General features: G+C 45.4%; 1 protein-coding gene across 1 annotated transcript in view; it reads right to left on the bottom strand.

The window, feature by feature from the left end:
- itgbl1 (integrin, beta-like 1) overlaps positions 1-14,605 on the bottom strand; it is a 218,816-nt gene that overhangs the window by 26,038 nt on the left and 178,173 nt on the right. The window contains exon 8 of the mRNA XM_078221548.1: positions 3,915-4,031. Within this exon, the coding sequence (XP_078077674.1) occupies positions 3,915-4,031 (117 nt within the window). The remainder of the gene's footprint in view (positions 1-3,914; positions 4,032-14,605) is intronic.

A 14,605-nucleotide genomic window follows, 5' to 3' on the forward strand; every position in this document is an offset into this window, starting at 1 on the left:
CTCCAAGTAAAGAATCACATCAATACAGTTAAGATAGCAAACATTGTTGAGATTATTTACATTGATAACTCTGTATTAGAAGAGATTAGATTTGACACTGCAAATTGTCATTGTACGTATAATAAATCTGCACAACTATTTCTGATTGGGCGGCACAGTGGGTTAGCACTGCTGCCTCACAGTGCCAGGGACCCAGGTTTGATTCCTGGTTTGGGTCACTGTCTGTGTGGAGTCTGCACGTTCTCCCCGTGTCTGCGTGGGTTTCCTCCGGGTCTCTGGTTTCCTCCCACAATCTGAAAGATGTGCAGATTAGGTGCATTGGACGTGCTAAATTCTCCCTCAGTGTATCCGAACAGGCACCAGAGTGGGGCGACTAGTGGATTTTCACAGTAACTTCATTGCAGTGTTAATGTAAGCCAACTTGTGACACTATTAAATAAACTAAACTAAACAGCAAAAAAATGAATTCTAACTCAATGACATGAAGCGTCTTGAGCGTTGGTGGGATATTTACTGTGGGGGATAAATTCTAAGAATGCGTGTGAGAATTTCATGTAGGAACATGGACGTAATTATGGATTTTGTATTGTGATTTGGAGAATGTTCTTGGGACCGTGAGATTCGCAGATGCAACTGATCAAACCAGCTTGGGCTTGTTGATGTTTCAATTATAAGTGATTGCCTTGTGATTGGTCTGTACTTCTTTCTATTTGAATGTTCCGCACTAATGAACACAAAGTGTTTGATCCTATCCTCACTTCCATCCGACTCAAGGTCTGTTTGGAGATTTGATTAATCAGATTGCTCTGCATTTCACTGTAACAGAGCTTACAACTTTCAGCTTCCAAGAGTTATGGCAATGGGTGAATCAAGTTAGTTTGCTGTGTCCCTTTTTACCATCAGTATCAAATGAAATTCTTTTATTGTTTCCAATTCTAAGCTTTTCGGAGCTGGTGGAATGTTATTTCAGATAATGACAAAACTGTCCATTCAGAAGATCAACATTCCCAAGTTCCACTCCAAGTCACATAACTTAGACACATCACTGTATCGGGGCCAAAGCCCTGGAACTCCCTCCCTAACAGCACTGTGGGTGTACCTACACCACATGACTGCAGCTGTTCAAGAAGGCAGCTCACCACCACCTTCTCAAGGGTTAATAAAGGAAAGAATTGCTGCATTTATATAGCAATTCTCCTGACTGTGATATTGGCGGCTGTTGCTATATATATATAGATTGTTTTCCTCTGTTTAAGGGGACTGCTTACAGATTCAGCTCTAATCTGCAGGCAGTTGGTGTGTCTGGAAAACATTAAGCTCAGATGCTGGGAGAGCCGGATGATTAATTGTTTTAACCATGTTAGTGCTTACTAAGATAGAGCGAATGGATTTTGGTTTACAAAACGAAAAGGGCCCCTCAGGTTTTTTTTATTAAAGGAATGGAATGTGGGTTTAGATAGGCAGGGTCATGTGATGATGTGGTTAAAGGGTGGAGCTAGGTCTATAGCAGGGAAACAGCTTTTCAGTTCTGGCTGGGAATTGCTTGAAGGGAGAAGTTTTCCGCAAGTTGCTGAAACTCATTCTCTCTCTCTGAAAGCTTCAAGACTGTCTACACTCATTATAGCAAGTATCTTTGTGGTTCCTAAAGTGGCATTTAAGTCTGTAAGATGAAGGTTGCTTGTATGGAACTGAAACAGTGATAAATTAGAAGTTAAAGTGGTTTCATTGCATTTTTAAATTTTGTTCAACTGTTAATAGTTAAGCTGCTTCATTTGTTAGAGTGAACGTAAACTATGTTATTAAGTAGTCTGTTTTACTATAAAGGATCCCTAATTGGTGAGTGAAATTATTCCTGGAGTAAAGCATCCTATCCTCACATTTATGCAAAATAGAAAAATTGATGGGGTCTTCTCTGGTGTCCCAATGTAATTTGGGATTCTGGTCCAGCAGAACATGACCATCAGACATGTCAAAGTGATTTACAGCCAATGAAACACTTTGGAAGTCGCTGACTTGCCTGCTGTGTTGGAAACACAGCAGCCAATTTGTACACAGCATGATCCCACAACCAGCAATGTGATGATGACCAGATAATTTGTTTCTTGTGATGTTGATTGAAGGGTTAATATTGTCCAGCAAATCCAGGAAGTCAGACAGGGGCCTCAGTTTAACATCTCATTTGAAGGATATCACCTCCCACAGTTCAGCACTCCTCCGGTACTGTACTGAAGTGTCGGCCTTGAGAGTTGTGCTGGAGTGCTGGAAGAGGACTTGAAACCAGAACCTTGCAACTCCAAGGTGAGTGTGAGCAACTGAGCCACTGCGTGCTGGGACTTGGGAATGGGTAATATCTAATGAGTAAATCGGACATGCCAGCAATGGCGACATCCCCAAAACAAATTAAAGCATAATTGTACAAAATATATCTTTGGCAGAATCACTGTAAATGTCCATGAAAATGATTAAGGGTGTATGACACATGCAAGAAAGGCTTCAGGTTGGCTGGGATCAGAGTTGATCCATGGGAAATCCTCTCTGCTGACTGGACTACCTGGAGACAGCAGTCAGGAAGGGCGTGGAAAAAACATTAAACAAAGTAAACGCCCCGAAGGTGGAAAAGAGAGCCCGCCAGAAGGAAACAACACATCAGCCGACCTTGGGCCAGCGCTACTGATCTGTGCCAGCTGCAAAAAGGATTGGCACTCACGAATCAGCCATAACAGATGATACTAAATCCAGGCACTCTAGGTGTAGTCCGTCATGTTTCTAGGTAGACGGACGCCTATAATGACATGATCTACCCAGTTAATGATAGGGCATTAGGAAGCGTTACAGAACAAAGACATTTAGGGTACAGTTCATAGCTCCTTGAAAGTGGAGTCATAGGTGGACAGGGTGGTGAAGAAGACATTTGGCATGCTTGGTTTCATTGGTCAGAACATTGAATACAGGAATTGTGATGTCTAGTTGAAGTTTTACAGGACATTGGTAAGGCCACACTTGGAATACTGTGTACAGTTCCGGTCACCCTATTATAGAAAGGATATTATTAAACTGGAAAGAGTGCAGAAAAGATTTACTAGGATGCTACTGGGATTTGATGGTTTGAGTTATAAGGAGAGGTTGGATAGACTGGGACTTTTTTCCCTGCAGTGTAGGAGGCTTAGGGGTGATCTTATAGAGGTCTATAAAATGATGAGGGGCATAGATAATGTAGATAGTCAACATCTTTTCCCAAAGGTGGGGGAGTCTAAAACTAGAGGTCATAGGTTTAAGGTGAGGAGGGGAGAGATACAAAAGGGTCCAGAGGGGTCCAGAGGAATACACAGTATTCCAAGTGTGGCCTTACTAATGTCCTGTACAACTTCAACAAGACATCACAATTCCTGTATTCAATGTTCTGACCAATGAAACCAAGCACGCCAAATGTCTTCTTCACCACCCTGTCCACCTATGACTCCACTTTCAAGGAGCTATGAACTGTACCCTAAATGTCTTTGTTCTGTAACTCTTCCTAATGCCCTATCATTAACTGAGGTCCAAGGTCAGCTGATGTCCAGAGAGGCATTTCTTTCACACAGAGGGTGGTGAGTGTCTGGAACAAGCTGCCAATGGTAGTAGTAGAGGTGGGTACAAATTTGTCTTTTAAAAAGCATTTAGACAGTTACATGGATAAGATGGGTATAGAGGGATATGAGCGAAATGCGGGCAATTGGGACTAGCTTAGTGGTAAAACCTGGGCGGCATGGACAGGTTGGGCTGAAGGGCCTGTTTTCATGTTGTAAACCTCTATGACTCTATGACTTACTCAGCAAATGTTGTCATGAAGGTTCAGTGAGTAAAAATGATTTCTGCGCTGTGGGGCAATGTCTAATTCTCTCCGGGTATCACAAAACAAAAATAAAACCACTCACCACCACAGACGCCTCCTTCATTGTCCTCACATTGACGGTCATCGCATTCGCAGGTTTTCCCGTGGACGCGTCTATCTCCCGGTGGGAAACAGGAACACTGGCCACATTGACATCTTCCTAAACAGAGCGGGCAATCAGTCGGTTAATCACCACAAAGGCATGAGAGCAATGATTGTAAAAAACACCTCTCAAGCAGTATCGACCCAGATTTTGCTGTTTAATGGCCCTCAGCATTATCGATATGTAAATCCTTCCGAAGCCTGTGGCGATGAAGGATCCTCCTCGAGTTGTCAAGCGCCAACATTCACTGCACAATATGTTCCACTCTGCCGCTGACCCCATGAAAATGGCAGCTCATTCTCAACCTCCCATGAGGGTCAAAATACAGCTGCATTTGCAAGCTAATGACCCATTAAAATCACCAATTATTTACCTTGTAAATAATGACATGAACATTGTTAATGGCTCCCAGTCAATCTCTCCAGCCCAGAAAGTGAATCATCAAAAAGTGTGGAATCTCATTCTTTCAGGTTGCAAATTGTTGTTGGAGATTTTACAAATGCCTTCTTTTCTCTTTGAATGCTATTGTTCTTCCCTTCTCTTTATGTATCTTTCTGCCCCTCTTTTGACTCTAATGTAGTTGATTCCCCTTCCTGTCATTTATCTGTTCCTTCCTCAAAGCTTCAGTCTCTGATAGGTTGTTAGTTCTGGTTTTCACTGGGATTTTTAATGCCCCATTGCCTTGCTTGTTCTGTCACTCCCTCAGCCAAGGAATAAATCCAACTGGGAACTCAGGTAAAGCTTCAGGGGTGAGAAGGTGGAAGTCACTCCCAGAGGGAGTGGATGAGGCAGATCTCTAGATCATGGGAAGCTCAATGGCTAAACGATGAGGGAGAAAGGAATAGAAAGAATATGTTGGTAAGATGTGATTAAATAAAGTTAAAAGTTAATTTATTAGTGTCACAAGTAGGCTTACATTAACACTGTGATGAAGTTACTGTGAAAATCCCCTAGTCGCCACAATCCAGTGCCTGTTCGGGTACACTGAGGGAGAATTTAGCATGGCCAATGCACCCTAACCAGCACGTCTTGCAGACTGTGGGAGGAAACCGGAGCACCCGGAGGAAACCCACGCAGACACGGGGAAAATGTGCAAACTCCACACAGACAGTGACCTAAGCCAGGAATCGAACCTGGGTCCCTGGCGCTGTGAGGCAGCAGTGCTAACCACTCTGCCGCCCACTGTGCCACCGTGCCAACAAACAGAGTGGGATAAAGACACATGTGGAACAAAAACATTGGCAGTTGAGTGGAATAGGCTTGGTGCTGTTCTTTACACTCTGCAATTCTAAATAATACAAGTTGAAAGATTGACAACAACTTATATTTACATAGCATCTTCAGAAAGAAAAGACTCGCGTTTATGTAGGGCTTTTCATGACCACAGGACATCCCAAGGTTCTTTACAGCCACTTTTTGAAGTGCCGTCATTGTTGTAATGTTGGAAGTGCAGCAGCCAATTTGTGCACAGCAAGCTCCCACAAAGAGCAATGTGATCATAACACAGGCAGTATGTTTAAGCTGTTGTTTGAGGGATAAATATTGACTGGAGGAAGCTGTGCTGTTCTTCTTCAAAACGATTAATCTTTTACACCCACTTGAGAGGACAGAACAGGGCTTCTGCTTCACATCTCGTCCTGAACATGACACCTCTGGCTCTGCAGCACTCCCTCAGTACTGCACTGCAAGTGCCAGCTCAACCTGAACCCACAACCTTTTGACTCGGGGGGTGGTGAGGGCGCTACCCACAGCGCAACTGCAGACACTTCAAAGGACCTGACATGGTAGCAAACAAAATGTCACACTGAGCCGCATAAGGTGTGATTCGGGCAGGTGGACACAAGCTCTGTCAACAAGGTACGTGGAGCGGCATGGTGGCACAGTGGTTAGCGCTGCTGCCTCACAGCGCCAGGTACCTGGGTTCAATTCCGGCCTTGGGTCACTGTCTGTGTGGAATTTGCACATTCTCCCCGTGTCTGCGTGGGTTTCCTCTGGGTACTCCGGTTTCCTCCCACAGTCCAAAGATGTGCCACGCTATATTGCCCCTTAGTGTCAGGGGGACTAGCTAAAGTAAATGCATGGGATATGGGGATAGGGCCTAGGTGGGATTGTGGTCGGAGCAGACTCGATGGGCCAAATGGCCTCCTTATGCACTGTAGGATTCTATGAGTTTGGGCTTAAAGGAGGGGAGAAAGATGCGGAGGTTTAAGTAGAGAGTTCCGGAGCATCTGACCCAAGCAGCTGAAGGCATGACCCCCAATGATGGAGCAAGGAAAATCAGGTCTACACGTGGACTCCTTTAAAGAGGGAACAGTTTGTGTTTGCTTTGAAGGTCTCACAATTGCCGTACATAGAGTGATGTAGCAGGTGTTTACTTGAACTGGAAATGTGTTGAATTGTTACAATCAGTCAAGGAAGCAGTGATGAAGAGATGAGCAATGTTGTGACCTTGGAACTGTCCTTGGACCCTGACATCAACAAACACTCGAAAGATGAAACGCTTGATGTGCTGCCTTTGATGTTGAAAGCAAAGCCTGGCTCTCTCTTCCAGACCTTAATACCAACAGAACCTTGCCGGGAATCAGAGACAAATTTATCAATCTTGTGATTTCTCTTGTGAATTGATCCGAGAATGATGGCAGTCACCTCACTTATCACAATACTGGGGAGGATTTAATGGCAGTATTCAAAGTGAGGAAGTTAGAGTTAATCAGGAGAAACAGATCCCACTGGCAGCATCAGAAGGCACAGATTTCAGGTAATTGGCAAAAGGAGCAGTGGGGACATGAAGAGACTTCTTTTAACTTTCCGAACTGGAACGCTCTTCCTGAAAAGGTTTTTTTTATTCATTAGACAGGGGCATCACTTTCTGGCCAGCATTTATTGCCCATTCCTAGTTGCCCTTGGAGGGAAGTTGAGAGTCAACCGCATTGCTGTGGTTCTGGAGTCACATATAGGCCAGACCGGGTAAGGATGGCAGATTTCCTTCCCTAAAGGACATTAGTGAACCAGATGGGTTTTTCTGACAATCGACAATGGTTTCATTGTCATCAGTAGATTCTTAATTCCAGATTTTTAAAAATTGAATTCAAATTCCACCATCTGCCAATGCCGGGATTCGAACCCGGGTCCCCAGAACATTAGCTGAGTTTCTGGATTAATTGTCTGGCAATAATACCACTCGGCCATTGCCTCTCCCTTGGTGCTGGAAGCAGTTTCAATCATAACTTTCGCATGGGAATTAGATAAATCCATAGAAAAGACAAATGGAAGGATTATGAGGAAAGAACAGGGGGTGGAGGGGCTTAGGGACTATTTGGATAGCTCGTTCAAAGAGCTAGCAACCCAGACATTCTCTCTTCCTCCTTCTTCCATCGGGAAAAAGATACAAAAGTCTGAGATCACGTACCAACCGACTCAAGAACAGCTTCTTCCCTCGCCATCAGACTTTTGAATGGACCTACCTCGCACTAAGTTGATCTTTCTCTACACCCTAGCTATGACTGTAACACTACATTCTGCACCCTCTCCTTTCCTTTCCCCCTATGTACTCTATGAACGGTGTGCTCTGTGTGGCGCACAAGAAACAATATTTTTCACTGTATTCCGGTACATGTGACAATAATAAATCAAATGGAATCAAAGCAGTTTGAGTCATTTGTCCATAGTTGAAGATATTTATTTATTAGTATCACAAGTTGGCTTACATTAACACTGCAATGAAGTTACTGCGAAAATCCCCTAGTCGCCACACTCTGCCGCCTGTTCGGGTACACTGAAGGAGAATTTAGCACGGCCAATGCACCTAACCAGTACGTCTTTCAGACTGTGGGAGGAAACCGGAGCACCCGGAGGAAACCCACACAGACACGGGGAGAACGTGCAGACTCCACACAGACAGTGACCCAAGCCAGGAACTGAACCCAGGCCCTTGGCGCTGTGAGGTAGCAGCGCTAACCACTGTGTCACTGTGCCACCCCTCACTTTGGTAACTGGAAATCTCTTTCAAGAGATGGCACAGAGTATGATGGGCTGAATGGCCTCCTTTTGGGCTGCGTGGTCCTTTCATGCCTCCCAGTGCCAGTGATTTGCCGTTGTCTCTGGTTCATACAGGTCGACAACTGCAGTTCCCCAAGGAGTTAAGGAGCTGCTCCGAGGTAATTGAACTCCCTCGCGCGTCTCAGCTGGTTTATGCATTTTGTTGGTCTCATCATCGTCACTGAGTTGATTGTGAACCAATTTTAATGACATACCTTCCAATAGAAGGCAAGACAGAAATCCATAGGGAAATTTGATTTGGAGCTTAATTTACTGAAAAATGCCAACAGCTTTGGGAAGCTTTAATCACTAGAATGTTAACTATATTCATTACCTGAAACAGACTGTCAGTCTCAAACAAAATACTCTCACTCACTTTGATCAAAGGCCATGGTTCATGTCTGTATTACAACAGATGTATTTCGACAGACATTTAAACCTTCATCCAGGTGCCTAATTGTCATCTGCTAAATAAGAAAATAATAACACACTTTCATTTTGACTGTGTGATGTACATCAGTATCTCTGATGGGTAAGGGACCTTGGCTTGGCTTGGCTAAGCGGGGAGGCAGAGGGGTTATTCCGTTAATGCCTTATTTCACCCCGCTGGAACATTCACAAAAAGAGAAGAGGCTGTTAATCGCATGGCTATCATTGGACGTTTGCCCCTTGGAAACTCAAATGTGCTTCTGACTGAGCTGTTGAAACCTTAATTACCAGAAACTAGAACTCTCAATTAAAGCCGGAATTTAAACTCAGCATAAGCATTATGGGCCAAATGGCCTCCTCTTAGAGTGCCGTGCACAGTTCGGGTCACCATTCTACCCACAGGACATAAAAGCACTGGAGATAATGCAGAAAGGATTCACAAGGATGTCACTGGAACTCAACGATCGCAACTATCGGAGAAGATTGGAAAGGTTGAGGCAGTTGTCCAGAAGAGGAGGTGGCGGGACCATCTGATAGTTTGAATTGGGTAAATGAGAGGATTGTGGAAAGAATGTTTCCAGTTGTCGGATAATCCAAAACTAGGATCGATAAACATAAGATAGTGATCGAATAAATCCGTTAGGAAATGAGGAGAAACTTCTGGCCTCACAGTGCCAGGGACCTGGGTTCAACTCTGGCCTCAGGTGTGGAATTTACACATTCTCCCCATGTCTACATGGGTTTGCTCCGGGTGCTCCGGTTTCCTCCCACAGTCTAAAGATGTGCGGGTTAGGTTGATTGGCCATGCTAAATTGACCCTTAGTGTCAGGGGGATTTGCAGGGTAAATACACGGGGGTAACAGGGATAGGGCCTGGGTGGGATTGTTGTCAATGCAGGCTCGATGCACTGTAGATTCTTTATTCTATGGTTCTTTACCCAGAGAGTGGTGAGAGTGTCGAGCTCGCTCTTACAGCGAGTGGGAGGGGCAAAGGAGACAAAATGGTACATTAGAGAAAGGCGAATAGAACGAAATGCTGAAACAGTGAGATAAGACAGATAGATTGGGAGGGTACAACAGCAGGGAGTAGCTGGACAGAATGGCCTGTTGTTACAGTGCTGTTTATTCTATGATTTATCACTCTTTACTGTTTGATTCTATATCAATTCATGTCCCTAATGTTGGCACAACAAATATTTTCAAATATCAAATTCAGTGAAGAATGTAATATATATTTGCCAACGATCTCCCAATACTTCCCACGGGAAACATTATATCCACACAAGAAGGCAAGCATGGGTCTCAGTCTGCAATCTCTAGGGAAAGACAGCATTTTCTTGGGTACTGGTACCTCAGCACTGACCCTCTGACAGTGAGGCACTCCCTCAGTACTGACCCTCTGACAGTGCAGCACTCCCTCAGAACTGACCCTCTGACAGTGCGGCACTCCCTCAGCACTGACCCTCTGACAGTGCGGCACTCCCTCAGTACTGACCCTCTGACAGTGCAGCACTCCCTCAGTACTGACCCTCTGACAGTGCGCCACTCCCTCAGTACTGACCCTCTGACAGTGCAGCACTCCCTCAGTACTGACCCTCTGACAGTGCGGCACTCCCTCAGTACTGACCCTCTGACAGTGCAGCACTCCCTCAATACTGACCCTCTGACAGTGCAGCACTCCCTCAGTACTGACCCTCTGACAGTGCGGCATCCCTCAGTACTGACCCTCTGACAGTGCAGCACTCCCTCAGTACTGACCCTCTGACAGTGCGGCACTCCCTCAGCACTGACCCTCTGACAGTACGGCACTCCCTCAGTACTGACCCTCTGACAGTGCAGCACTCCCTCAGTACTGACCCTCTGACAGTGCGGCACTCCCTCAGTACTGACCCTCTGACAGTGCAGCACTCCCTCAGTACTGACCCTCTGACAGTGCAGCACTCCCTCAGTACTGACCCTCTGACAGTGCAGCACTCCCTCAGTACTGACCCTCTGACAGTGCAGCACTCCCTCAGTACTGACCCTCTGACAGTGCAGCACTCCCTCAGTACTGACCCTCTGACAGTGCGGCACTCCCTCAGCACTGACCCTCTGACAGTGTGACAGTCCCTCAGCACTGATCCTCTGACAGTGCAGCACTCCCTCAGTACTGACCCTCTGACAGTGCAGCACTCCCTCAGTACTGACCTTCTGACAGTGCGGCACTCCCTCAGTACTGACCCTCTGACAGTGCAGCACTCCCTCAGCAGTGACCCTCTGACAGTGCAGCACTCCCACAGCACTGACCCTCTGACAGTGCGGCGCTCCCTCAGTACTGACCTTCTGACAGTGCAGCACTCCCTCAGCACTGACCCTCTGACAGTGTGACACTCCCTCAGCACTGACCCTCTGACAGTGTGACACTCCCTCAGCACTGACCCTCTGACAGTGTGACAGTCCCTCAGCACTGATCCTCTGACAGTGTGACACTCCCTCAGCACTGACCCTCTGACAGTGTGACACTCCCTCAGTACTGACCCTCTGACAGTGTGACACTCCCTCAGCACTGACCCTTTGACAGTGCAGTACTCTTTTTGCGGGAAGAACAACAGAAAGTAGGGTGCCTGTTGCCAGGTATATGGAGCTGGTTACTCAGTTGGAGCTTGGGTCTTGTGTCGGTGGCTCAACAATCCAGCTGGAATGACACAAACAGCTGTGATTTGCAATAAGTCACTTTTGTTTTTGGAAATGATGAAAGATAAGGCTAAACGTGGACTAATCTTTCCTCTGATTAAATGCCTTCCCATGAAATGCAATTTTCATTCATGTCAGCAAAATGAATGATGCTCCATTAATCCACCCTCTGCTACAAGGCCGCCACACAGCCTTATCTGTTGTAAGTTATTATTACATTCACCTTTTCCTGGATGACCCTGTGATAGCCTGACTGTGAGTTCACAGTGGACACGAGCCTCAGGTGTGGAATTTATTGCAACTAATCAACACCAATAACAACGTGCATTTATATAGTGCCTTTAATGTTGTAAAACATCCCGAGTTGCTTCATAAAGTTTATTTATTAGTGTCACAAGTAGGTTTACATTAACACTGCAATGAAGTTACTGTGAAAATCTTCTCATCGCCACACTCTGGCTCCTGTTCAGGTGCAAAGAACAAAGAAAATTACACCACAGGGACAGGTCATTTGGCCCTCCAAGCCTGCACCGACCATGCTGCCCATCACTGATTGGCCGTGCTACACTGGGGGAGAATTTAGCATGGCCAATGCACCTAACCAGCACGTTTTTCGGACTGTAGGAGGAAACTGGAGCACCCGGAGGAAACCCACACAGACACGGGGAGAACGTGCAGACTCCACACAGACAGTGACCCAAGCCGGGAATCAAACCCAGGTCCCTGGCGCTGTGAGGCAGCAGTGCTAACCACGCTGGAATACCGTGTCACGTGCCCAGAGAAAATCTGACACATGCGGAAATACTGAGGCATATGACCAAAAGCTCGATCAAAGTGGAATGTTCTGATGAGCATCTGAAAGGGGGAAAGAGAATTTTAAAATGGGGGCGTCTCCAGCCTTGGAGACAATGCTCCAAGTTGAGCACACTTAAAACATCTGCAGATAGATATCTTTCTCATATATCCTTGAGCACGGTGGCAGCGTGGTTAGCACTGCTGCCTCCCAGCGCCAGAGACCTGGGTTTGATTCCTGGCTTGGGTCACTGTCTGTGCGGAGTCTGCACGTTCTCCCCGTGTCTGCGTGGATTTCCTCCGGGTGCTCCGGTTTCCTCCCACAATCTGAAAGACGTGCTGGTTAGGGTGCATTGACCCGAACAGGCGCTGGAGTGTGGCGACTCGGGGAATTTCACAGTAACTTCATTGCAGTGTTAATGTAAGCCGTACTTGTGACAATAAATAAATAAACTTTACTTTGAAAACATTCTTCAATTTCTATTCAGGGCTAGTGCTGCGAATGTTTCATTTGTAATTCTTTCATCTAAATATAAATGACACTTAAGTGGGTTGATCTTTCCAACTCAACTCCTTCCTGATTAACGATGGCCTGTGCTCGATCTCTCACATGCATTCGATGACCCAGGTTTTTTTCCATTAGATGAGGAAAAATAACCTTATCGACATTACCATAATGTAATTGTTGCATATTTAATATCCTGAAGCTATGTAGAGATGACACTGGTTTCTATGTGTGGCACAGCTTTTATTCCCAGTGCTTTAAGATGTCTGTTCCAGGCTTCTAGCTCTGGCTTTCAACTCTTTCTGCAGCTTTGTTTAGTTTTCTCAGAGTCCACACCCAGGCTTAACCAATCAACCACAGCAAGCATCAATAGTAAACAGACTCATATAATGAAACAAAGGACAATTGAGCACGAACAAAGTAATGACCAGCGAAAGCTTGGTGGTTCTGAACTCATTGATCTTGTTTCAATATTTAGTATCAAGCACTGAGCAATTCTTCATATATTTACAAAAATAATATTTGGTGAGCTGGTGCAGTAATTGAGCTGTACTTGGTTGGTTTTGGATTCAACAGCATGATATCTGGGCTAAAAGTGTGAAATTATGAGGACAGATCGCACAGACAATGTTTGAATTCCCTCGAGTGTAAAAGATTAAGGGGTGATTGAGAGGTTTAAGATGACTGAAGGATTTGGTAGGGCAGATAGAGAGAAACTCTCTGCTGGGAGTTGGGGGGGGTGGGGGTCGAGGGAGAGATAAGGTTCAGAGCAAGGGGACAGAATCTTAACATTTTGAAAACTGGGACTGATATTTTATGATTATCTTATTGTTGCCATTTTGCTATCTCCCATAGTCAACAATGATACCTTGGCCAATAGTTCCCTGAGTTGATTTATCTGCCAGTCTCTTTCCTTAACCTTGGAATTATTGGGTCAATGTTCAGAACTTGCTCTGATTGCACTGTGGAGACTGGAATGTTGCTGGGTGCAACTTTAGGGAACTCAATCTTTGGCCAAACCAATCCTTTGCAAAGAATATTGGAACTCCTGTTAATTTTTTAAATTATGATTTTTTAGGTTGATGTTTAGGAAATGACTACATTTGGTTTTAACTACCTTCCTCTTGGATGTCAAGTTCTCATCCTTGTTTGCAACTCTCTCCATGACCTCACGCTTTCCTATCTCTCTATTCTTTTCCAGCCTCACAAACCTCTGAGATCTCTGCGCTCTTCTAATTCTGGCCACATCAGCATCCTCGATTTTAATCGCTTGGTTGCCCAGGGTCTAAGCTGCGGAATTTCCTTCCTAAACTTCTCCACTTCTCTTCCTTTAAGATGCTCCTTAAAATCTACCTCTTTAACCAAACTTTCTCTTACCTGTTCTGATATCTACTTACATAGCTCAGTGTCAGATGCAGAACGGTGGCCCAGTGGTTAGCACTGCCGCCTCAGAGTGCCAAGAACACAGGTTCAATTCCAGCTTCGGGTCACTGTCTGTGTGGAGTTTGCACGTTCTCCCCATGTGCTCCCCATGAAATCTTTGTCGCTTCTTTGGACACGGGTGAGGTCCCTGAGGATTGGAGGATAGCGAATGTGGTCCCGTTGTTTAAGAAGGGTAGTAGGGATAACCCAGGAAATTATAGGCCGGTGAGCTTGACGTCCGTGGTAGGGAAGTTGTTGGAGAGGATTCTTAGAGACAGGATGTATGAGCATTTAGAAAGGAACAATCTCATTAGTGACAGACAGCATGGTTTTGTAAGAGGGAGGTCGTGTCTTACAAATTTGGTGGAGTTTTTTGAGGAAGTGACAAAAACGGTTGATGAAGGAAGGGCTGTGGATGTCGTCTATATGGACTTCAGTAAGGCATTTGACAAAGTCCCACATGGCAGGTTGGTTAAGAAGGTTAAGGCTCATGGGATACAAGGAGAAGTGGCTAGATGGGTGGAGAACTGGCTTGGCCATAGGAGACAGAGGGTAGTAGTCGAAGGGTCTTTTTCCGGCTGGAGGTCTGTGACCAGTGGTGTTCCGCAGGGCTCTGTACTGGGACCTCTGCTATTTGTGATATATATAAATGATTTGGAAGAAGGTGTAACTGGTGTAATCAGCAAGTTTGCGGATGACACGAAGATGGCTGGACTTGCGGATAGCGAAGAGCATTGTCGGGCAATACAGCAGGATATAGATAGACCGGAAAA

This window comes from Mustelus asterias, chromosome 10 (genome assembly GCF_964213995.1).
Source record: "Mustelus asterias chromosome 10, sMusAst1.hap1.1, whole genome shotgun sequence".
NCBI lineage: Eukaryota > Metazoa > Chordata > Chondrichthyes > Carcharhiniformes > Triakidae > Mustelus > Mustelus asterias.